Source organism: Bos mutus, chromosome 20, assembly GCF_027580195.1.
Source record: "Bos mutus isolate GX-2022 chromosome 20, NWIPB_WYAK_1.1, whole genome shotgun sequence".
NCBI classification, from domain to species: Eukaryota; Metazoa; Chordata; class Mammalia; order Artiodactyla; family Bovidae; genus Bos; species Bos mutus.
Genome location: NC_091636.1, coordinates 9,121,880 through 9,148,612, shown reverse-complemented (window position 1 = coordinate 9,148,612; position 26,733 = coordinate 9,121,880). Strand labels below are relative to the sequence as shown.

At 38.9% G+C, this 26,733-nt stretch overlaps 1 protein-coding gene across 1 annotated transcript in view; it reads left to right on the top strand.

Moving 5' to 3' along the window:
* The first annotated feature begins 5,043 nt into the window (after nt 1-5,043).
* The window catches only part of HCN1 (hyperpolarization activated cyclic nucleotide gated potassium channel 1), a 447,988-nt gene continuing 426,298 nt past the window's right edge, over nt 5,044-26,733 (top strand). The window contains exon 1 of the mRNA XM_070357822.1: nt 5,044-5,564. Coding sequence (XP_070213923.1) covers nt 5,158-5,564 — 407 coding nt within the window. The 5' untranslated portion in view covers nt 5,044-5,157. The remainder of the gene's footprint in view (nt 5,565-26,733) is intronic.

Below are 26,733 nucleotides of genomic sequence, written 5' to 3'. Positions count from 1 at the left end.
CTTCCTTAACTCCTGGAGTTTGCTCAAATTCGTGTCCATTGAGTTGGTGATGCTATTTAGCCATCTCATCCTCTGCTGCCCCTTTCTCCTTTTGTCTTCAATCTTTCCCAGCATCAAGGTCTTTTCCAGTGAGTTAACTCTTTGCATCTGGTGGCCAAAGTACTGGTGCTTTGATCATGTCCCATAATTTCTGGCATGCTGTATTTTTGTTTCCACTCATCTTAAGCATTTTCTAATTCTTTTTGTGATTTATTCTTTGGTCCATTGGTTGTTTAAGAGTGGGTTTTTAAATTTCCACAAATTTAGGAATTGTTTCAATTTTCATTATTGATTTTTAATGGCATCCCACTGTGTTCAGTTAAGACTATGCATGATGTCTATCTTTTAAAATCTACTGAGGCTTAATTTGTGGAGTAGCATGTGGTGTGTCCTGGAAAACATCCTCTGTGCACCTGAGAAGAATGTGTATACTATTGTTGTAGCAAATGTTCTGTACACGTCTGTTAGATCTGATTAGTTTATTGTGTTATGCCATCTGTTTCCTTACTTATCTTCTGGTTGTTCTATCCATTGTTAGGAGCAGAGCATTGAGGACCTCACCTATTATTTGTGGACTGCCCACTTCTCCCTTCAATTCTGTCAGTTTTTGCTTCATATATGCATATATGCATACATGGATGTGCAATCACAATATATATTGATGGTTTGTCATGAAGTGTGCATTTATAATTGTTTGTCTCTTTGCTGTATTGTACTTTCTATTAAAATACAATGTCATTTTTTGTCTCGTAACTTTTCTATTTAAAGTCTATCTTGTCTGATATTAATATAGACAGCTCTGCTCTCTTTTGGCTACAATTGCACGGAGTATCTTTTTCCATCCTTTCACTTTTGATAAAATTTCCATGTTTACTTTGTATCAACTTTTAAAATTCTGTTTATTCTAAATCCTATTATCAATCGTGATGGCTATGCAGTTGATTCTGATGGCTTTTTAGGGAAGCAATATTATCAACTGAAAATACTATGCATTATAGATGTACCGAAACTGAGTGCCTTGTTCTAAATTTAATAGTGCCAGTGTTTCACATTAAGCATGATACTGGTGTTTGCTTTCCAAACAGGTACTCAAGTTTGCCTGGACATAAGACAGAGAGGCTGTGAGATTGCCTTTGGACCTCTATTGTTCTCACTGTTCCTTACCATTGCTTTCAACAGAGGAAGATCTGACTTTACTTCCTTACATGTGAAATGTGTATTGATCATATTCCTTTATTTTAACAAGAGGACCAAAATGTTTTATCCCTTAAATCTTTAAATTACACTGAGATTTTTCCAATATATTGTCAAACTTCATGTTGCCCATCTATCTTATTCTGGTCTCATTTCACATGTGCTTGCGTCTGCTGCGTGGAGATTTTATTTTAGTTTTTTATCAATCTTTGGCTGTTGCCTGCAACTTGATCTCAAGCAGAGTATTAAAGGAAACATGGAACATTTAAAAAAGATGCATGATCCTTGTATTTCCTGAACAATACTCATTTAACTACTGATGGTACATTCTCTGAAATGAGTTCATAATTGATACTCTCTGATGAGACCTCAGAAATCAGATTCCTTTGAAATACATGACTCTTTGACATCATCAACATCTAATGACATGGAGTGAAACAAGATAGTAGTCATACTTTTAAGATGACTGAAAAAAAGGAAAAGCACTCTAATTTAGCTCTACGGATTTCAGCCTGAGATGGTTTATCATGAACAGACATGATGGTTTTTTCATGACAGTCATGGAAACATGCCGAGGAAAGGTTCAAAATTCAGGTCTGTTCTGTATATGATACACGTGTTTCTGGATTGATTAGAGGAAGGATAGGATGATGTGAAAAGAAGGGGGAAATGTTTTTTAGTCACTAAGTCATATCCAACTCTTTTGCAACCCTATGGACTGTAGTACTCCCAGGCTCCTCTGTCCATGGGATTTCTCAGGCTAGACTACTGCAGTGGGTTGCCATTTCCTTCCACAGGAGATCTTCTTGACCCAGGGACAGAACCTGTGTCTCCTGAGTCTCCTGCATTGGCAGGTAGATTCTTTACTATTCAGTTCAGTTCAGATGCTCAGTGGTGTCTGACTCTTTGAGACTCCATGGACTGCAGCATACCAGGCTTCCCTGTCCATCACCAACTCCCAGAGCTTACTCTTTACCATTAGGAAAGTAAAATATGGGCCTGAGGCTGGAGAGTGGGAAGAGGGAGAGGAGCAGAGACTAACTTGCTCTGATTTCCTCAATTTCACTCTGAGCGAATAATCAGTCCTTAATATCTTCCTTGGTCAAACACTTCTCTAATTCATTCAATGAACTGAGAAATAGAACAATTAAATAATGAAAGAAATCTGTGTTAGCCATAGAAGTTTCATGATTGAGTCACATTCTAAACACACTTGGTAATTCTGTTGCTGATTGCTTTCGTTCTTTCATAGCTTTCACTCTGTCCTAATCTTTCTGCAATTTCTCTCTTTTTTTGAGTATGTTTTTTGTCAGTCCACATTATAAATGACTCTAAGAAAACAATCTGAAAGGAAAATGGAGAAACTTGACTTTTTCTATTGTTGGTAACTTTGCTAATGAGTGAATATAATATGCATATTCTCCAAATTTTAAAAAATAGTATTCTTTTTGAAAATTTAAATGAATGAAGAGTGGCCTAAAAGCTATACTTGGAACAACCAATGAATAATTTTTGACTGTATTTAAACACTTCTTTGTTCTATTTTGAAATTTTATTTTTCAGTAATTCTGTCATATTAGCTTAGTTCAGACATTGAAACAGAAAAAAATTCTGACAAAAATAACTGCCTTGATCATAGTTAAGATTAAGTTGAAAAAGAACAAAAAGAAGGATTGGCTTGAAGAAAAGAGAAAGTGACTTAAACTCAGTTAGCATAACGTTTTGGTTGGTGTATTTTTAAATTATTATAAAATTTATGTTAAAATATACATTGTCATACTCATGACTGAAAATAGAGGGATTGGAGAAGCCTGCAGGATGAGAGAAAAGTAGGGAACATCTTCAATAAAGAGAAGCTGCCTGAGTAATCGGGCCTTTCTTCGGAAGAACTGTGCTTTAGGCAGAGTTGGTTTTTATCCATCTTCTTGGTTTCCTTCTTCCCTCAGCACCTGGTATCCTTACCTGACCTCCTGGGTTTTCAGAGTCCCTACTCTGATAAATCAGAGCACTATATTGTTCCTATTTTCCTTATTTCTTACCATTGAAATTTGGCCACCTATACTTATTTCTTAAGGTTCTGGGTTTTGATTAGCTAAAAACAGATGGTGTCTGAGTCAGGGTGGAGCGTGCTGAACAAGGAGATGCAGTATAGACTATGGCAAGTAGAATGGAAAGGGGAATTGTACAGAATTAGAGCACAGCTAGGCCTAAGGGAGTCTCATTTCTGCTTCTCTCTTCTTTTCCCTTCTGTTCTCTGCTTCCTTTTTCAGCCTCTGTTAACCCTGCATGAGGGCTTCTAGTTGCCTTCCTCTGTCTTTATCCCTGCCTCTCCTATTCTCAATCGGCTTCCTCCCTGTTCAGTTTTTTTTTTTGTTTCCAGGAAAACACTTTAACTGGCCCCAATCATTTTTCATGCTAAGTCACTGGTTGCCAGCTTGTTGTAGATTTCCTCCCTGAGATGCCCACTCCTCTCATTCTGAAAAGTGGCTGTCGCCAACAGGACCCATGAGATCAGGGACTCCTGGCAGGGCAGGGATTCCTTTACTGAGGCTGCTGGCAGGGAGGCAATGCATGTAACTGGAACAGATGTTTTGGGACATTTGGGAGTCCTAAAGCTCTTCAGACTTTGGGGCTGCCCTGCTGAGTGACTGGTGAGTTTGGCAGCACATCTTGCATCCTTCAGCTAATCCAGTGGGTTTGGAAGACACCAAGGGAATACGAGGAATCTCAGAATGCTTTCTTCAGCATCAGCACCAAGCTGTAAGTTTCACTTGAGAATACTTTCCCCATCTGAAAGGGTCATTACATTCTGTCTAGATTCCAAGGCATCTTGGCTTTCTGGTGAGGCATCATTGAACACTGACCAACACGCAAGCCTCTTAGTATGTTCTATTGATTATATAACTTGAAAAGTTAGGTCAGCTCTGGTGAGGTTTCCCTAACACACTTTTCTCTCAGTATTGGCTGCTGGAAGATCAGCGAATTGATGTGAGTGGCCTTGGGAAGGAAGAAATCCCATCTTCTGCATACGAAGCTCCAGAGAAAAATCAAGGATAAGTGTAAGGAGGTCAGCTGTCTGTCCCTAGGTGCAGAGCTTCATCTGCAAAGCCCCAACTGATTACCCTGGGTTAGGTTACAAAGAATCGAGTCTCTTTCCCTGTCTGCCTCTCTCCTTCAACTACACACACACAAACACACACACATACACATACATGCACAATTCCCTGTATTCATGAAATTAATATCAGCCGTTACTTTCTAATGCACACCTAGCTGTACGCTGAATTTTCTGCATCCAGAGCCACACTCTCCCCCTTTCCTGATCTGTAACATCATTCAAACAGGAGTTCAATGTGACAAGGTCTTAAGGAGTTCAAGGATGTTTGTCTCTTTCGGATGAATATATCCGCTGGCTCAGTCTTTCTCTCACTTTCTCTTTGCCTCCCTCCTCCTTTTGGTGCAAACATACACCGAGTCTCTCATAACATGTACAAATGAATGTCTGCGAGGGCTCCCGAGTTCAATGTCACGCTGGGCAGAAGTGGAGCGCGAGTGGAGAGACAGCGTGTCGCGTGCGGGCGGGTAGAGTCCCTCTCCGGCCAGCAGAGGGCAGCCAAGCGGAGGCGCTGGCGCGCGAGGGCTGAGCCGAGCCTCGCCTCGCTCGGGCAGCCTCAGCCTGAGCACCAGCCGCGCCGGAGCCCGGAGCGCAGCCACTGAGGGCAGCGGCGGCGGCGGGAGCGAGGCGCGCAGCGAGCAGCGGCGCGGGCGGGAAGCAGAAGCCGCCGCCGCCGCCGCCGCCGCCGCGACGGGCAGCCGGGCTCGGCGGCCGCCGGATCGGGCCCCTGCCCCCTCCGCCTCGTGTCCCCGGCGCCGGGCGGCCGGCGAGTCTGGAGCCCGCGCCGTCGCCGGCCGCGTCCCCCGGGCATGGAAGGAGGCGGCAAGCCCAACTCCTCGTCCAACAGCCGGGACGATGGCAACAGCGTCTTCCCCACCAAGGCGCCCGCGACGGGCGCGGGGCCGGCCGCGGCCGAGAAGCGCCTGGGCACCCCGCCGGGGGGCGGCGGGACCGGCGCGAAGGAGCACGGCAACTCCGTGTGCTTCAAGGTGGACGGCGGCGGCGGCGGCGGCGAGGAATCGGCCGCGGGCTTCGAGGACGCCGAGGGGCCCCGGCGGCAGTACGGCTTCATGCAGCGGCAGTTCACCTCCATGCTGCAGCCCGGGGTCAACAAATTCTCCCTCCGCATGTTCGGGAGCCAGAAGGCGGTGGAGAAGGAGCAGGAAAGGGTTAAAACTGCAGGCTTCTGGATTATCCACCCTTACAGTGATTTCAGGTGAGGACTCGCGCTCGCCGCCCCACCCTCCCTTCCGGGCGCGCCCTCCTTCGCGCTCCCGGCTCCTGGGAGGGGTCGCCCCGGGGATGGCGGGGACGGGGCGCCCGGCCGGCCGCGGGAGGAGCCGCCGTGGCTTCTACCCGGGCGGCAGGCTCGACTCTTCTACAACTAGTTTCCACCCAGGAGGGGCTTGACTGATGAGTTCCTGTTGCCCGGGGAACCCCGGGGAAGGTTCTCCTCCTTTGCCTCGGGAACTTTGGGGCCAGATCGGGGAAGAAGGCCACGGTGACCCCCGGATGGGAGGATGCTAAGTTGTGCAGGGAAACTTTCACTTCGGAGAGATGAGAGTGTAAGAAAGTGGCCAGAAAGTCGTTGGGGGTGCCACCTTCCCTCGCGCTGTTCCCCCAAGAAGTGGGTCCCTCCCAAAGGGGCAAAAGGCGCTCCTGAGTTTGGGGAGAGGATGAGGCGACCCGAGACAGTGACTCACGGGTCCTGGCCGGTCCAGCCTCTCTCGCCCATAGAGGGTGTTAATCTGTTTCTCATCCGCTTATAGGCACTGGGGATCCTCAGTGCCTTTCTTCAGGATAGTGGCTGGCAGGCGGAGGAAGGGTAATTTGCGCTTGGATTGCCTCTGACTTGAGATTTCAGTGGAGCTGCGCTGCCTGGTGGGGCAGGAGCCTGACAGGAAGCCTCGAGTTCCCGAAAAGGAGACAGGGGGCGTTTTCAGGGCCCCCTTCCTGAAACAGAGGGGCACCCTTTCTTGACCTTGGCTACTAGTCTATTTCAAAAATCTCTTTCCCATTTCCCAACTCGGGGAACAAGGGCAGGAGAGCTGTCAGGGAAACTCTGCTTCGGTGAATTAACGTTAAGACATTTCCTGATCTTATTTGTCGCCCAAGTTTTCATTGGGTTATAAGCGTGTTTAGAGATTATCAAATGAAGGTCGTGAAGTAGATCCTCTTATTAGAGTACGAACACCCTGCGGTCACGTTATATTATTGCCTGAGGAAGGCTGAGCTTTTAATTAAACAACAAAACCCAATAAGCAAAAGCCAAGAGTGGCATTTATGTATGTAGATATGTATATATGTATCCATTTACTGCTGAAATCGTTCGGAAAAGAAAAAGAAGAAAAAGAATGTGGTGCAAACTAAGCAATTTTAATAGGCGGCTGTTAAACAGCAAACAAATACAGCAATAAAAAGCAGCATTACTTTGAGTTGCTTGTAGAAACTAAGGGACAGTTGGCTTCAACTCCACGCCTTGATGGGAGCTGTCCAGAGTTCTGAATAACATTTAGTGGAAAACCCATACTTCTGCCGCACAAAGCCGTGGAAAAACCGTCTTCACCTTCTCTGAGATATACGTAAAAATACATATATTCTCAGAAATAAGTAACCATGTTATTTATGCATAGGATGAATGTACTTTAGGAAGTGTAGAATGTTAAGGTTCTTATATGGAAAAACACATAACAAATTCCAAAGGAGGGCTTATAAAACATAACAACATTTATAGTGTATGGAAAATTAAGAGTTTGATTGAAAAAATGTTCATATTAAAATAATCTACTAAATAATCAAACATATGTCCTCCAGTAGGCTAATACTTATAGAAGCAAACTATGAATGACCTTATTCTAAGGTATATAACATTGTCATATTCTTTAGAATTTTAAGTTGAAATCAGATGTAGAATACTGTTTCTACCTCAGTCTTAAGTGGAAATATATTTCAACCCATATTGTTATTTCTTCATGAAAGAATGTTACAGAAACTGCCTTTAGTCTTAATAACAAAACTAAGCATGGTCTTTCCAGAAATATATGTAGTTCAATATCTACTTGCACATAAAATGCTATGTTCTGTTTGTTTAATTTTGCACTCAGTTAAATGGTCAATTATGATACTTTTATTTCTCAAGCAGTGTGAAAATAGACTACACTTTTTCAAAATGGTGGCATATAATTAAACTTTCATCATTTATTAGATAAAAAACATAGGGCCGCCTTTCAGGAATTGGTATAGTGTGCCAGAATCTTTTGAATGAATGAAATTCATGAAATTAAAGATTCTCCACATTTTCCTAAGTAAGTCATATGAGACAGGGTATCTCTTTAAAACAAGCAAAATAAATTTGTTACTAAACAGGAGGAAGAAATGGAAATCAGATGATAGTTCGACTTTATCATGCATTTGAAAGAAATGAGAGATGATTAAAAAGTGAGTTAATACTCTAAACAAACTGCTGTGGAACAGTTTGGAACATTTGATTTTCCCTTGCATAACTGGAAAAAGAAAATGGTAGAGGTAAATATTATAATTTGGATTTTTAACTGGAAGGAATCTGAAAAAAATAGATTTTAAAACTCACAATTACTATATATGCTGGTCTTATCAATAAAACAACGAACTAAGGAAGAAATGTAAATACTTGCTTGCATATTTTAAGTCATAATTATTTTATTGATGTCTTTATATCATTTTACCTCCAGTATAAAGTTTCTTAAAAATCTGTAACATGTCAGGATAATATAATGAAAAAAAAACAAAAATGAAAAGCATAATTCTGTTAGCATTTTTCTTTTTCTAAAGGAAAAGCAGTGTGGGAAGAATCAGCAAAATACAGAAATGTTACAGTCATGAGCTGTTCACCTCAGACCCTTTCCTGATGAAGACACTTTAGAGGAAGTGCTTTGCTATGTTTCCTACAATGCCAAAGTTAAGTTAATAGTCATTTAGTGACTGAGAAAGTGAGAGTTATGAATACCTTTCCATGGAGAATGGGGAGATACCAGAAATTAAAGATACCCAGTTTTTTTTGGTTTTTCTTTTAACCCGCTTCACAGTTCTAAGCCTTCACAGATCCAGGGAAGTTTGGTCAGTCAGTTCTTTGGTCCCACACTGCTGAGTGTAGCATGAGCCCGCACTCCAGGGCATGTCAGGACTTTGACACTGCAGCTGGTGATCTAGTCCCTTCCCAGGATGATTGATTTCCAGGGCAGGCTCCCTTCTTCCCTCAGGCTGTGGGGCTGTGCTTCCATTGAGACTCTGGAGAGCCAGCTCCTCCAAGCGCTCTCACCCGCCTAGGCCCAGGAGTGCTGTTGCTGTGTCTGGCGAGTAGTTTTCTCTGCCTCCGGTGTAAGTAGGGCAGAGGCACTGTATTTCCCTTTCTTCTCAGGGGAGGATGATGTTAGAAATCTTCAGGGACTAAAGAGGACTCAAATACCATCAATACTGTTGGAAATAACTGGGTGGGAGCTAGAGAATTCAGTTAAAAAAAAAAGTATGTTTTTGTTTATACCATGGTATAGAATCACCCTAACTTCACCCAAATTAGGGAAAACATGGTTAAAAAATAAAATCACACTGATTTTTGTGTAGTGAGGACTCGGTTTCTGTCTTCTTGAGTTTCATGTGAATAGCGCATACAAACAAATAATTTGAAGGTTAAACATGATTTTGAGGTTACTAACAGTGATTGTATATTTATTAGCTAAAACTTTACTTTTCATTCACTTAATAAAAAAGTGGTACTGGGCAAGCATTGTAATTTCATAGCCAGTCCATTTATGATATAATCATTCAAATGCATTGAAAGAATAGCTAGGGGACTCGTGGATGGTCGCTATTACGTGAGTAATTTGCCTTAGAAGAATTTATCAACAGATTATTTGTCAGTTCAAGAATTCTGACATTATTTTGTTGGATCATGCTTACATAAGTGCCTTTTAAAAAAAATAACGCTCCCATTCCATATATACTGCCAGGAAACATCTTGCCTCTGGTAAGGGAGGAGATTTTATATCTTGACTCATTATTTCTTCCACTGCGTTTCATCAATTAGTGTGAATGACTGTGAAAACCTTATTGTGTGGTAAGTACACAAGGACTCTAGAGACCAGAGTCACTTCCTGAAGATACTGCCATATCTGGCCTTGCCTCTCTGCTTCAGGCTACATCCACAACTGTGCTGATGTCAGAGGTCACTGATGCGTTCATTAGAGAAGGGAGGCTTCCTCTGTATAACAGTTAGTCCGAGAGAGACTGCTTGTTTCTAGGAGCTTCTCCCAGGAAAACAATTCAACCTTCTGGGGTTTAAGGACTAATTAGCCTACTGTTATGTTATCTTTGTGCAGAATGCACTGTATTTTCCTCAGCAATGCTCCTTTTATTTACTTTCTGTATCAACACAGCCAAAATTAACCATAGGAATTTATTTTTTTCCTCTGTTAGAGTGAACCTTTTTCTATCTTATAAATTCAGTTAAGTTCTTCATAGTGGCTCTAGCAACTGGTCAGCCCAATTATAGTGAAACTATTTGAAAAAATGTGGAGGTATGAATTTATTCAGTTATGTTTTCTTAGTATACATGTAAATTATAAAACTTTAAATTTTGCTAAATAGTTCACTATTTAATTGCATTTAATAGATATAGTGATCGGAGAAGGCAATGGCACCCTACTCCAGTACTCTTGCCTGGAAAATCCCATGGATGGAGGAGCCTGGTAGGCTGCAGTTCATGGGGTCGCTGAGGGTCGGACACGACTGAGCGTTTTCACTTTCACTTTTCACTTTCATGCATTGGAGAAGGAAATGGCAACCCACTCCAGTGTCTTTGCCTGGAGAATCCCTGCTGTCTATGGGGTCGCACAGAGTCGGACACGACTGAAGTGGCTTAGCAGATATAGTGATTATACTATTAAAATATTACAAGATATTTTCCATTTTTTCCTGAGCAACTTTGCCTTTAAACCTACTTTGGGGGCTTATTATGTAAATTGAGAGTCAGGCAGAAGCACTTTTACCAATTCACATTTTATTATGTGGGCTTGTATTGATGAACTTGCATCTTGAATAATAATGAAAGAATTTCAAATGCACTGGAACCATGTATTACTTACCATTGTTATGATAGGCTCATTTAACAGAATTTAAACTATGTCTGCTTGATCAAAACCACAAACCAAAACACCACCACCACCAGGAAGCAATTTAAATAGTATTTGTAATTTTGCATTATTTCACTCAATGAACCTGTGTCCCCAAGTGAGTATGAGGCAAGCAAGATAAATCTGTGATTTGGATGTGATCTTTTTTGCCATCTCAAGTGTAATTCTTATGTTTAACAGATTATTCACTTGTGCTCACTCGTGCTTAGTCCCTCAGTCCTCTCTGACTCTTTGCAACCCCCTGGACTATAGCCTGCCAGGCTCCTTTGCAGATGGGACTTTTTCCCAGGCAAGAATACTGGAGTGTGTTGCCAGGGGATCTTCCCAACCCAGGAATTAAACCTGTGTCTCCTGCAGCTCCTGCATTGCAGATGGATTCTTTACCTGCTGAGCCCATTTACTTCCTTACTTGGAGACAAAAATTGGACTTAGGATGAAGACTTTCAAATAGAGTTTCTTATAGGTATAATGCAAAATTATGGTAGACCATCAGCACTGCAGGAAGAGTATTGAACAAGTTCAGGGTCTGTGACAAATTTTCATTTCATCATTTTGAGTAAAGAGGTAGCAAGCTATGAATTAGGCTGACACGATGTATTTTAGGAGGAGAGTTAATGGTGATGAAGAAAAAGTCTGCATGCACTAGAATAAAAAACTATTTATACTTACACTAAGTACTTTGAAAATTAATTTGTGTGTGTGTGTGAAGGCATCTTGATGTACAAATTACCATTATCTTCCCAGAAGAGAAAAATCAGGGGAAAATGGTGATGCTCCTTGGTTCACTTGGAGTTTTCTATGTTTTTGCAAAATAAACCTCTTGCCTGTGTTAATTCTGTATGTGTGTGCGTGCGCGTGCCCACATAAGCAAGCAAGAGAGAAACTGTTCAAGGGACATTAGTATATAAGCACATCTGATAAATGCTCATTTATCAGACATACCTCACCCAAGTATGAGTGATAAAAATTGATTTCATGACCCTTTTCAAGTTTATTTGTTAAGTTCCTGGTAATATTATGTTTCATTTAATAACGACCACTCAGTTAAAGCAAAGTATCAAAATTATGCATGCCTCAGATTTACAATTTAACAATCTTATTTACATAGACCTGTTTTTATTTTCAAGATGTTACAGCTCTAAAGAAGTAAGGCTAATTAAATCTAAAATAGAGTGCATTTATGTGTAAATATGACTGATTCATTTTGCTGTACAGCAGAAACTACCACAATATTGTAAAGCAACTATACTCCGATAAAAATTAATTAAAGAAGTAAGGCTAATCACACATACACAGAGTTAGCAACTGTTTACAAATTTAGTATGTTCAGGTTTCGTTCAAGTATTTCACTATTATCAGCAGTGCTGCAGCAAACATCTTTGTCCATTAGTCTTCATTATATTCTGTACATACTGATCTTATCAAGTAATACTGCTACCAACTAAGACTCTTCTTAAAATTTTAAGTGACATGGATACAGCACTGTTGATGTTCTTGTTTAGATATTCACAGGCAGTTTTAGGACAGAAAGTCAGAATTTGTCCTCCATTCTGTTCATCACAGAGTACTTGGAGTGGCAAGAATGATCTTATGCCATGTTATCTTATGTCTAATGAAGTTATCACACTACTTAAAATCCTTTGAGGGCTTCCCATTACTCTTGAATATATTTGACAAACGAGCTACAAGATTGCATAATTTCAATTTATCTGGGCAACCTTGTCACACACCATTCGCTCCCTCACTGTCCTCAGCCACCTGGGTAAGTTTTCAGCTCCCAGAACCAGCTGAGTTCTCTCCTGCCACAGATTTTGATGTGACATTTAACCCCATTGCCTGAAATTCTCTTTTCACTTTAAGTCATTCTGCATTATAACAGTTTCTCTTCTCATGTGGATTTCAGTTTAATCACTGTGATCACATTTCAACACCTCCCCCCTCCACTTTGTTTTTCTATCTGGGCTTTTTGTTTCATCAGAATTTATACTTCATGTATGTTTTGCTACTAGAATTTAAGCTCCCTCACTTCATCAGTATTATTTCATTTTATATTCCTCATGCTATAAGAATGCATGTAGTAGACATTTTTCCTGCTAAGCTTTCTCAGATGCTTTAGTTTTTAACAAGTTTTTGAGATATTATTTATCTACCATACAGTTTACTCATTTAAAGGGAATGATTGAATGTTTCTAATATGTTCACAGAATTGTGCAGCCATTACCACAATCAATTCTAGAAAATTTTTATCACTCTAAGAAGGAATGCTGTATCCATTAGCACTCAGTTCTCTTCTTTCCTTCCCTTCCTCCCCCGACACAGCTCTATCCAACCACTAATCTACCTTCTGCCTCTATAGATTTTTTTTTTCTTATTCTGGAAATCTCATATCAATGGAATCATATAATATATAATTTTTGTTACTGGTTTCTTTCACTTAGCATAATGTTTTCATGTTTTATCTGTGCTATAGCATATTTCAGTTCTTTATTTATTCTGGTATGGATATACCAAATTTTGGATTTCCCTGGTGGCTCAGATGGTAAAGAATCTACCTGAGTGCAAGAAGTCTCCTGGAGAAGGAAATGGCCGCTCACTCTAGTATTCTTGCATGGAGAATCCCCATGGACAGAGGAGCCTGGTGGGCTACAGTGCATGGGATTGCAAAGAGTTGGACATGACACACACACGTACACCAAATTTTACTGATTCATCAGTTGATGGATACCTCAGTTTTTGGTCGTTATAATTATTGCTGGTCTGAATGCTATTGCACAGTTTGTGTGTGTGTGTGTGTGTGTGCAGAGATGCATTTCTGTTTGTCTTAGAAGTGAAATTTCTGGCCCAGTTTATTAAAAAAAAATATTGAATGAATGCACAGTTCAACCAGGGTGTGCCGCATTTATTCTTTACATTAATAAATTCAGTTAAAGAAATCTCTTTCTTTTCCTACAGCAATACTTGGCATCCTTTCCCTGTTACCACCTGTAAGTACATGTCCCAGCCATTGCATTTTCCTGCCCACTTTAGAGAGGACTAAATGAAACTGAAAGGAGGTTAAGCACCATGAGCCTGGTGACATGGATGGATGATGAGAACTGGGCCAGGAGTTTAGCTGTCTGGAATCTTTTTTTTTTTTTTAATAACCTTTATTTTTCAGCAAATATGTTGTCTTTTTCTTTGTTTTTTTTTTTTTTTTTTTAACTGTGTGACATGTGGATTCTTAGTTCCCTGAACAAGGATAGAACCCATGCTGAAGTGAAAATGTAGACTCTTAACCACCGGACCACCAGGGAAGTCCCTGTTTGGAATCTTGATTCTGTCATTCCAGCTCTTTTACCTCAAAGAAACAAGGCTGCCAGTATAAATAATTCTCCGCATATGCAAGAAAACATTATGTTAAACCTAATCATTTATTCTCTGTCCTTCTTGAAACCATCCCAAAATAATATGAAAAAAACCACAAAGAAACACAGACAACTAGAAGAAAAAGGAGAAAGCAGAGAACAAGGGATCTGGAAACATTTTGGGAAAAAGAAAGAAAGCTAATGAAGTTACCTTGTTAACACTTACCCAATCCTTCACCACTGAACCCCAGAAGTGTTCAGGACATGAAAGGACCCATTAAGAAATAATTTCCAGGAAAACCAGTCTGAAACCAGGAGGATTAATTAAGGGTCTCCTTAGTGAATGCAGAACTCTTAATCCTAATATAGAAGGCTTTGTTGTGCTTGGTTAATTCTCCCCAGGCAGGAAACAGGAAACTACCTTTATGGAAGATACTTCAAGGTCTTCCAGTAAAATTTCTTATTTATTACCTAATGACCTTGCAGAAAGCCTTACATTTGTATACAAGACTGTATGTATATTTTGATACTAAATCATCTAATATCTAAAAGAAAAAGATTATGAGACTTTTGAGAAACATCTTCATCATAAAATAGAAAAACTAAGTCAAACAGCAAAAGAAAGTCCCAAGAACAGAGAAGCATTTGGGATAAGGGGAAACTCAACATTACTTTAAAATACTCTAAGAATCATATCTTCAGCGGGATATTTCATCTGTACAGTAAGAACAATATGCTATGAAGAGAATAGCCAGAATGTAATAAGTTGGCACATAAAGTCTAGCAAACCCCTCATAATTAGGGCCAAAAGAAAAAAAATAGAAAATATAAGCAAAAATAAAGGCTAATTTATAAGATCAAACTTTATAAAAGCAGTTGCAGGATGAGAACATAGAGTGAAAATGGACATATGGAATTAACAGAGACATTTTAAATAAAATTTTCCAGGTGGCAGGATGTGAAATAGCATTTCTGAGAAACTCACAGAATGCTCAGCACCATGAAAGGAAAAGACCCCACCAAGGGTCATCACACACCTTAGAATTCCTCTGAATCAGAGAAAAAAAGAAAAAAAGCAACAACAACAAGTGAAACCCTAAAACTTTCCAAAGAGAAAGTTACAAACTTATAGTATTTCTCAAGAAGTGAGAAAATACTGTAAGCTAACTGATAGTGTGATAAAGTCTACAAAATTCTGAGAGAAAGTGACCTCTAAAAAATTGTAAACCCTTCATAATCAGTTCAGTTCAGGCTCTCAGTCGTGTCTGACTCTTTGCAACCCCATGAATCACAGCATGCCAGGCCTCCCTGTCCATCACCAACTCCTGGAGTTCACCAGACTCATGTCCATTGAGTCAGTGATGCCATCCAGCCATCTCATCCTCTGTCGTCCCCTTCTCCTCCTGCCCCCAATCCCTCCAAACATCAGAGTCTTTTCCAGTGACTCAACTCTTCCCATCAGGTAGCCAAAGAACTGGAGTTTCAGCCTCAGCATCAGTCCTTCCAAAGAACACCCAGGACTGATCTCCTTTAGAATGGATTGGTTGAATCTCCTTGCAGTCCAAGGGACTCTCAAGAGTCTTCTTCAGCACCACAGTTCAAAAGCATCAGTTCTTCGGCGCTCAGCTTTCTTCACAGTCCGACTCTCACATCCATACATGACTACTGGAAAAACCATAGCCTTGGCTAGACAGAACTTTGTTGGCAAAGTAATGTCTATGCTTTTCAATATGCCATCTAGGTTGGTCATAACTTTCCTTCCAAGGACTAAGCGTCTTTTAATTTCATGGCTGCAGTCACCATCTGCAGTGATTTTGGAGCCCCCAAAAATAAAGTCTGATACTGTTTCCACTGTTTCCGCATCTATTTCCCATGAAGTGATGGGACCAGATGCCATGATCTTTGTTTTCTGAATGTTGAGCTTTAAGCCAACTTTTTCACTCCCCTCTTTCACTTTCAAAAAGTAAATAGGCTTTATAGTTCCTCTTCACTTTCTGCCATAAGGGTGGTGTCATCTGCATATCTGAGGTTATTGATATTTCTCCTGGCAATCTTGATTCCAGCTTGTGCTTCTTCCAGCCCAGCGTTTCTCATGATGTCCTCTGCATATAAGTTAAATAATCAGGGTGACAATATACAGCCTTGATGTACTTCTTTTCCTATTCGGAACCAGTCTATTGTTCCATGTCCAGTTCTAACTGTTGCTTCCTGACCTGCATATAGGTTTCTCAAGAGGTAGGTCAGGTGGTCTGGTATTCCCATCTCTTTCAGAATTTTCCACAGTTTATTGTGATCCACACAGTCAAAGGCTTTGGCATAATAGGAAGATTTAATAAAACCAATCAGAATTCAAGAACTCTAATGTTAATCACCTTTGTATCCTTTCTTACAAAGTACTGAATGATGTGTTCCAGTAAAACAAAGAATCGCATCAAAATAGTATGAAAACAAAAGATGGGATATGGAATCTGACAGAGAAGAACCTTGAAAGAAAGTCCCAGGAGTTCTGAGTAACTGAGCGGTCTTGAAGGAAACCAGTCTAAACAGGGGCCAGAAAGCAGAGGCCCCTGGACAAAGGCTTTCAGGGGAGAGAAAAACGGTAATCAGCATTTGAAAAGCAATGTTACTAGGCAGATCCTTTGGAACAAGGTATCTACGAGTTTCATAGGAATACTTATGGGGTATGTTGAATATGAACCCCTCTGCCAATGCAGGAGACATGAGAGACACGGGTTTGATCCCCGTATCCAGAAGATCCCCTGGAGGAGGGCATGACAACCCACTCCAGTATTCTTGCCTGGAGAATTTCATGGACAGAGGAGCCAGGTGGGCTACAGTTCACAGAGTCACAAAGAGTATGACATGACTGAAGGGACTTAGCAGTCACTTAATACAAGCAAATAAACAAAAGACCTTTATCAACTCCAGGAAGAAAGTGTTAGCTGCTCAGTCGTGTCCCACTCTTTGCGATCCCATGGGCTGTAACCCACCAGGCTCCTCTGTCCATGGGTTCTCCAGCCAAGAATACGGCAGTGGATAGCCATGTATTTAAAAGAAAAAAAAATTACATTACTTGGATCAGCAATGAATAACAGTTACCTGGCCATTGTAAAGTAAATAAGGATGATTTACACAAAGATTATGGTCCTGTTATTCTGGAAGGAAAGAGAAAGGTAGGTGAAGGTTGGATGTTCTAAGAAAGTTGAATGATTGAGAATGAGCAAGGTTTAAAGTTGATGTATCAGTTTCTTTTTGAAATTTAATGTCTTTTTGAATTTAATGTCAGAAGAAATAATTAGGATGTTTAAATTAAGGAAGTGGGTGTGAAAGGAAGGGAGTTTATAATCTTCTTATAATCCTTTAATACTATTTTAGTTGTTAAAAAAAGATTACGGATATGTTTTGAGGTGACATAGTTTTGTTAAGAACACAGATTCTGGAGCCAGCCTGTTTGGATTAGAATCCGAATTCCACCACCTCAGTATCTGGGCCTCAGTTTCCTTAGTTATAAAAATGAGGAAAAAAGTATTGGGTTGTTGGGAAGATACATATTTTTGTGTTATGACTGTATAGTGTCTAGATGTAATGGCTCAGAAGGTAAAGAATCTGCCTGCAATGCGGGGGACCTGGGTTCATTCCCTGGGTTGGGAAGATCCTCCTGGAGGAGAGCATGGCAACCAACTGCAGTATTCTTGCCTGGAGAATCCCCATGGACAGAGGAGCCTGGCGGGCTATAGTCCATGGGGTTGCAAAGAGTCGGAACGACTGAGTGACTAAGCACAGATATGTAGTGCTTAGTCGTAGTATCCTCTGCTTCTTAATGCTGTGTGTTAGCTATTATGAAAGTAAAATTGAAATGGAGTTAAGAAGTGTGAACTGTTTGAGAAAGGAGAATACTAAGTACATGCTTGTCAGTCTTCAAAATTCCTACAGTGGATGTGTCTGTGAAGGGAGGGCCATGTAAAGGATGTGCTGTTCTACTTTCTTTTTATCTTCAGGGAAGACTGGGCAGCAGAAACCCCGATGTGCGGTGGCAGTTTTTGTGTGTGCTCTGTGAAATAAATTCACTCATGAGAGAATGAGCATTGGAGAACTTCTAATACAGCTTCTATCTGCAAAATTTTCTGGATATAATAGTATTATCTTCTAAGTTACTATAGAATACTACAGTGTTTAACACTTAGAAATAGCTTTTGGGGAAAATTCTAATGGCATTGAGTTGTATACTCCTTCCCATTATTCTTTATTTTCATCAGGAAATGGCATAAACCATTTGGGGTCTTATTTCAAATCTGTTAAATGTTATCTATGAGCCAATTAAGATGATTCATAACTTGCTAAATTCTTTCATTTTTCTTTTAATTGTCAATTTTTTTCTTTTGGAGTATAATTGATATACAATATTATGTTAGTTTCAGGTGTACCATATAATGAGTCAATATATTTATTCATTATGAAATGATCATTATGATTAGTCTAGTTATCATCTGTCACTATATAAATTTATTGCAATATTATTAGTTATATTTCCCATGCTGTATATTATATCCTCATGATTTATTTTGTAACTGGAAGTTTGCACCTCTTAATCCCTGTCACTTTATTATTTATTGTCCAATTTAATAGTCTGTGGAAAATGGTTATTTAGAAATATAGTTTAAGAAAAAAATCTTTTTTACATCATTTTTCAGCAGATGTCACTTACTGCCCTTGCAGAATGTGTTAGCCTTCTTGTTTTTTGAAAAGAGTATATTTTGTTAAAAATTGTGCAATCTTGATTGTTTGAGAGACATGAGCAGAGATTGAGAAAATGACTATCGAGGCTTATATGAATATACTTACTGGGAGAATGAGTATTCCTTTTTTCTGTAGAAGAGTCATTAATTGTTTAAATAGTTTTTTTTTTTTTTTTTTAGTTTTTTGTTCTGAGCATAAAATTTGGTATTTGTCTTGGAAAATCATGTAAGTAAATTAGGATGAAGATTAGAAACATATTGTCCAGGATTTAGATGCATTTTTAAAATATATAAAATAGCAGAGATATAAAATAGCAATTACCTAGTTATGGTTGTACACATATTGAATAATATAAATAACCCCCAAATCCTATGAACTTCATTACTGTTTATATTAATTGTTCCTTGACTAACCATTTATGTTAGTGACACTTAGATTTCAGGCTCAGAGAATACTTTATGAATCAAATGAAATCTGTGGATTCTCTGCCTAGAAAAGTATATATATTCTCAAAATTTTTGACTGTAATTTTAAGAAGTTTTTGATTCCCTTCAGGCACATTTATTTTTGGACCCCAAGTTAAGGCTTCTTGAACTATTTAATATTTTAACACAGATGTATGATACTAGAAACAATGCATGGAAGACACAGGGAGATAGAGTTTTGCTTGGACATTTAATCGTTAGAGCTACAGTTAGAAAAATTTGCCTTGAGAGGGACAGGATTCCATCAGCCAAGTTAGTTTTGAGGCTAGATGTGGCGCTATTGTTGAAGAACCCGTCTGCCAATGCAGGAGACATAAGAGACAGTGTTTGACTCCTGGGTCGGGAAGATCCTGGAGGAGGGCATGGCAACCCACTCCAGCATTCTTGGCTGGAGCATCCCAGGGACAGAGGGGTCTGGAGGGCCACAGTCCATGGGGTTGCAGAGAGTTGGACACGACTGAGTGCCTTAGCACGCACACACCTTGTCCACAGGGATTGAGCAAAGATCATTCTGTTGTTGGGTCAGTCAGTATAATCAGGCACAGAATTATATTTAGGGTGAGAAGAGGCTAAATTATTTTTTTGCAGATATGTTTATCTGCCTTAAAGAGCTTAAAGAACCAACTGATAAATGATAGAATTATCTGCAAAATTCACTGAAAATTTATTATAAGACAAATATGTTTAAAAATATCAGTAACATTCCTATATATTAACAACTCTGAGGATAGTTAATAGAAAAATCAATGCCTATGAAAACCAAAAATACAAACTATATATAAAAAATGAGTTTTACAATAAATACTATTAATTGACAAAAATAATTGAGTAAAATCCATTGTTACCAGTTAATAGCAAAATTAAATCCAAATAGGTTAAACTTTATTAAAGGTAAAAATAATTTAAATCAGAGTTCCTAAAAAATATTAGCAAATTATTTACTAATGTTGCTTTGGGGGAGAGCTTTCTAGCATATGGCTCCAAAGACCGTGTAAATTGTTGCAACTTTTCTAAATGTCAGTTTGACACTATATAAAAAGTTTTTAAAAATTTATAGGCCAGTGTGTTATTTTATAAAAAAAAATGATACATGTAAATACATGTATATAGGAATGATTCCTATAAATATTTTTCATAATAATGGAAAATTATAAACAAATATAACCTGAGTAAAATTTCAACCCTCTTCTATACCCCTTGTTATCAGTTTTCCTCCATATCTCTGCCTTGCCTTTTCTTCATAGTACTTCACATAATTTATTTATGCTAAATGTTTTGTTTACTTCATTTTATTATCAACCCTTATCTGTAATTTAAGCCTGATTTAGGATGAGGGTTTTTTATTGCTTTAACCATTTTATTCTGAGGATACGTGTGTGTGACACAAAGTACATGCTTAATAAATATGAATGAATGAAGAAATTCTAGGAACACTATGCTTAGTTTTAGTTTTTATACATAATTTCCAACAACCAAATGGTATGTTCCCCTATATTTGCTACAACAACACTGACTATTTTAATTTAGCATGGATATCTTAATCTGATATGCAGAAACATATATTTAGAAATAAGATTTTATGTCACTTAATATAATACATACTTGTATTAATTCTGTTTGCTGTGATGCTTATTTTTATGTTGTTTAAAAGAATTTTGGGAATATATATTGTGGATCTTTGGGGATAGCTCTTGTTTCACAGACTTATAAAACTATTTAAATGTCATTGCCTTTGGAATCAATGTTATCTTCATCGAAATAGATTTGAAAATACATTTCTCTGGGCAGTGACATTAAGGAAGAATGGCACATTTACTTTTCTGTATGTATCTTTTTTTTTTTTTTTTTGCTTTTGCCAAATTGTACTGCTTGGTATAACAGTAGTAAGCATTTCATTTCAAGCCCAGTTGTATAGAGGTAGAAAATTAGTACTATCTATGCTAAGTCACTTCAGTCGTGTCCGACTCTGTGCGATCCCATAGACAGCGGCCCACCAGACTCCCCTGTCCCTGGGATTCTCCAGGCAAGAACACTGGAGTGGGTTGCCATCTCCTTCTCCACTGCATGAAAGTGAAAAGTGAAAGTGAAGTCGTTCAGTCGTGCCTGACTCTTATCGACCCCATGGACTGCAGCCTACCAGGCTCCTCCATCCATGGGATTTTCCGGGCAACAGTACTGGAGTGGAGTGCCATTGCTGTCTCCGAGTACTATCTATAGGTATACCTAATAAAGGTTGAGTCAATGTTTTCAAAGAGAATTAATTTTGAATTTTAACTCTGTGGTAAATAGATACTTTTTTTGTGTGTTTGACAAACAAAAAACACCAATTCAAGCAAAAATTCCTGATAAAGCACTAGTAAATTGGTTCTTGTATAGTTAATGGAAAGGAGATCATAGATCTTGATACAAGAAAATTGAAGTTGACATAGTTTTGAGAAGGAGAGGGAACCTGAATCTTAGAAGACACTGATAGTTTGGTTTTTGCACATAGAGAGTGAAATGAAAAAAAACCTCTGACAACTTTCATAGCAAAACTGTCCCCATGAACCTAAAAGATAAGTAATTGGGATTGACCTGTGTGGCAGCTGCAAGACTTGTATTTTATAAACCTCCATGTAGGTCAAAGAAAGGAAGTAATGGGAAGCAAGGTCATCTGGTAGACCTGAGAGCAGATGACCCTTCCATATAACCCCCAAGTATTTGCTTGAAGAGTAGCTGAAACTCAGATGAGATTTGCAAAATCCAGTAGCAGGAAGTCTGCAGTTATTTGAAGAGGAGAAATGATGTCCCAGGTTTGGGGCAGGAAATGTAGGTTAAGGGAAGTCTGCAGTTATTTGAAGAGGAGAAATGATGTCCCAGGTTTGGGGCAGGAAATGTAGGTTAAGGGCCTGGAACAACTGAAAACCTCAGATAGTAGAGAAATTGTCAAAGAGAACCAGGATAATATAAAAAAGTATTTAAGAGTCAGCTTGTAGAAGCCAGATGGACTTCAGAAAGCATAAGAATTTCAATGAATTCAAGCTTATTAGATGTTTAAATTTAAGTTCATAATAATGTAAGAAATCATTACCTACTGAAACTCTGCTGCTGCTAAGTCGCTTCAGTCGTGTCCGACTCTGTGCAACCCCATAGACGGCAGCCCACCAGGCTCCCCCGTCCCTGGGATTCTCCAGGCAAGAACACTGGAGTGGGTTGCCATTTCCTTCTCCAATGCATGAAAGTGAAAAGTGAAAGGGAAGTCGCTCAGTCGTGTCCGACTCTTAGCAACCCTATGGACTGCAGCCCACCAGGCTCCTCCATCCATGGGATTTTCCAGGCAAGAGTACTGGAGTGGGGTGCCATTGCCTTCTCTGAGGGACCCAATTCATTACCTTGAAACCTAAGTTGAATAAAAGGAAAGAATCAAACACTGACCCTGCTTTTCTTCAGTTATCTGAACCAATGTATAACCAAATTAGTAGAGGAGGAAAAGATTGTTCTTACAAAATCATTAATGCTAATACATGAAAAGCTAATGATACATTTAGAAATTCATGGTTTTACATTCCCAGTCAGTGAATACATCTAGATGTTTTATCAGTAGGTATCAAATACAAAGGATGGGGGAAGGTGCTGAACTTTCACCTGGTGCATGTAATCAGCAAAATCCAGTGTTAGAGATCTGACACATCTGTATTAAGAACGGGATGGAGGGGAATTTCTAAATTAAGAGACATTCTGGAAATTGAGGCTTGGGCAGAGCAAAGTATACAGTCAAGGCATGTACAATTGTGATGAAATTATAGAAGGAAGCAACAAGTGAAAGGAAGCAGAGCTGTTATTTTGGAGGGTGGGAGGGGCCTGTGATTGGGACCCTGAACATGGATGGATGAGCTTCTTGGGTGGGTCGAAAAGTTTTATTTCATGTCCTGGGTGGTGATTTCAAGGTTATTTGGCTTATGGTAAGTCACTGTTTTCTCCAGTTTTCTATATCTGTTTTGTTTTATAATAAAGAATGAAAGGAAAAAAGTTAAGAGGTCTTAATTTTCAAAAAAAAGGTCAGGATATAATGAAAATAAGTTGACTGTTACTGTTTCTCTCTCTGTTTTACTCACAGACCTGTTTTGTATTTGCAACAAAACCCTAATAATGCTAAGGCAAAGCAATGGGATGCAACTTTATGGTAGGAAAATGACCCAGACATAATCTCAGAAAAGTCAATCTTTTAACTTGATTTGAGGAGATATTCAACCTCTTTGCAACTAATCTGTAAAATTTAAGAAAATAATACCTATACCCTTATGAATGTTATGATAATATGTGAAAAATGCCTCACACATAGCCCATGTGTGATAAATATTAAATTTCCTTTCACTTTCTTTTGTTATCCTGCTAATATTATATAGGTACAAATATATAAATTATAGTGGTTTTTCTAAAACACATGAGCTCACACAGTAAAGATTTATTGAAAGCTGAGTATGTTTTCAAGGACTATTAAGTATTCTAGATGCAAAAAAGAATGACGCTAAGTCATAGCCTTTGAGAAGATTTTTGTCTAATAAAAAGACAGTGTATACATAAGGATGTAATTTTAATGGAAGGAAAGAATGCCAGTAGGAAAATTGTATAAAATAGTATACCAGTGGAGAAAATCATGATGCCTTAATTCCATAATATTTAATCATCAGCTAAATTTTAGAATTTTTTCACTGTTTATTTCTCAGATTTCTTTTTGGTAAGCCATTACAAATAATCAATAGTTTTGCATGTTTTTTTTTTTTTTTTTCTATAAAAGCAATTACCCTGGTGGGGTAAAATCCTCTCAAATTTGTAACAATTAAATCTTTATTAGTTCATTGTTACACTGTTGTATTCCAAAAAGCATAACGTATTTTCAGGTTTGTCTTAAAAGTCAGGCAAGTCAAGAATTATTTCGGAACTGTGTACTTAAAAGAGAGAAAAATCCATTTGGAATGTAGCAAAGGTGTTTATTTATTGACTGTGGACTGCCTCTGTATCTCTTTCCTATGTAAAAATAAAGCTAATGGCTATCCTTCTGTATTAACAAATCATGTTGGAAAGAGAGAGAGAAGCTCTTAACCTACTTTCCTATCTTCAATTTTTAACTTTATCATGCTTGTTAATTGCCTGGGTGTCCTTTAACCATCTATTTCCATGATTCTTTCCCAGAGGCTTGGTTTAATTTTAAAAGTGCAGTGTATTCAGCCCTAATTATGTGAGAGTTCACTGTAGGCAAACAGCAAGAGATAGTAATGACCAAAATGTCTTCTTAAATCACTGCCAGGATACCACAAGCACAAAGAAGTAAGCATTTCATGACTAGGAAATACAGTTATATAAGGTAATACTTAGAAGCAAGTAATGTTTGAAAATAGGATTTCTTCCTAGAAATATCACTATGATGTTTTAAATATATAATTTTGTAGTTTTATACATTTTATTTCTCTTATCAAGTATCTAAACAAGCTGAATACTCACACAGTCTCACATTCTTTTCATAATCAATAAGTTTGTTGTTCGATCACTATGTCATGTCTGACTCTTAGCAACCACGTGGACTGCAGCACACCAGGCTCCTCTGTCCTCCACTATCTCCCATCTCCCAGAGTTTGCTCAAATTCATGTCCACTGAGTTGGTGATCCTGTCTAACCATCTCATCCTCTGCTGCCGCCTTCTTTTTTTGCCTTCAGTCCTTCCCCTCATCATGAGTCAGCTCTTCCCAACAAGTGGCCAAAGTATTGAAGCTTCAGCAACAGTCCTTCCAATGAATCTTCAGGGTTGATTTCCTTTAGAATTGACTGGTTTGATCTTCTTGCAGTCCAAGGGACTCTCAAGAGTCTTCTCTAGCACCACAATCAAATAACTAGACCTCTACTTTATCTGAATTAGAATAAAGTTCACAGAATATGCAATCTGTGTGCCTAGAAATACCATCCATTGTTTTCTTTACAAAGCATGCTATTATGTTGACTTAAATGTCCAGAGTAAATCAAGAAATTAAGCATTATCTGTCACTGTTCTTTTTACGTTAACTTAGTTCACTTTTCACTTTCATGCATTGGAGAAGGAAATGGCAACCCACTCCAGTGTTCTTGCCTGGAGAATCCCAGGGACAGGGAAGCCTGGTGGGCTGCCGTCTATGGGGGGGTTGCACAAAGTTGGACACAACTGAAGTGACTTAGCAGTAGCGGTGGAGGTGAGATTATTGTTGACATGTTTTAACTGGTCACATATGGGAAAAGTGTTTTATTCTATGAATCATGGTCAAAACGCAGACTTACCTGCCAAGTTAAAATTGTGGGCCACAGTTGTGAACGTCTTTATATATATTATCTCACTGAGTCCTTAGAACAGCCCAACAGGTACTATTTGTGTCATTCTAGAGTTTAGAAAACCAGATTATAGAGAGGGTAAGTGGTCAGTTTCTAAATGGAGAAGCTGGGATTTGAACCCAAGGATCTGTGTGAGAGCTCAGGATATTAACCACTGTCCTTTGTCCCAGAAGAATTCAGTCATATCCTGATCCAGTGATTCAGCCTTTTTTCTCTGACTTTATTAAAAAAAAATGTACTGTTATAATTTATATATTCTTTTTCTGGCTATAAGAATCTTAGTTATTTAGCAGATAGTCTTGAGTGGGAAATGTGCCCTGTTAGCCAAAGATTGGCTGCAGCTTTCTGAGAGCTTCATTTCTAGTTCATCATGTTGAATTAGATCCTATGTGTCAATATCTAATTATTTCAGATGCTCATTTATTTTTCTAAAAAGATAAATATTTGACAGTAAAGAGTCAAGGATAAATCTTGAAAACTGAAATGTTCTCATCCAGGCAGGCAAATAAAATGGAAATAAAACTATAATGATTCTTTCGATTCTACTTAAGTTTAATACTCCAGAAAATATAACAACCAGTGAAATCAGTTCTACTTCCTAAAATTTCCTTCTAATTTCCTTTCATTATGTTTATTTGCCTTCTTTTAAATTAGTGCTTATATACCAAAATGAACAGACTATTCAAGTGGAAATAGCAACAAAGAGCTGTACTAATAATGAAGGCATTGAGAGATGTTTGGGAATAGAAAGAAGCTATAAAACTTTAGTTACAGATAATCTTGAAGAGATATAGTTATTACACTAAAAGGTCAATGTTTGCCATTAGATTGCTGTCTACCACCGTATAAATGTTATATATTAGATAGCTTACAAATTGGAGTTCATTAGGATAATAATGGACTACAATTGCTTGGGAAAATTTAAGAGGGTTGTTATTAGGCTTTGAGTCTACTGAAAAACAGGCAACTAATGAAGGCAAGGAGCAACATGTAAGGTTTTAGGTGACAGATTCCCAAGAAATTCCCCTGAAGTATAGTTCTGCTGTGGGCTTCCCAGGTGGCGCTAGTGGTAAAGAACCTGACTGTCAGTGCAGGAGATGTAAGAGACATGGGTTCGATCCCTGTGTCAGGAGGGAGGAGGGCGCGGCAATCCACTCCAGTATTCTTGCCTGCAGAATCCCATGGGCAGAGGAACCTGGCAGGCTACAGTCCATAGTGTCGCACAGAGTTGGACACGACTGCAGTTACTTACACTCCAGTACTCTTGCCTGGGAAATCCCACGGATGGAGGAGCCTGGTGGGCTGCAGTCCATGGG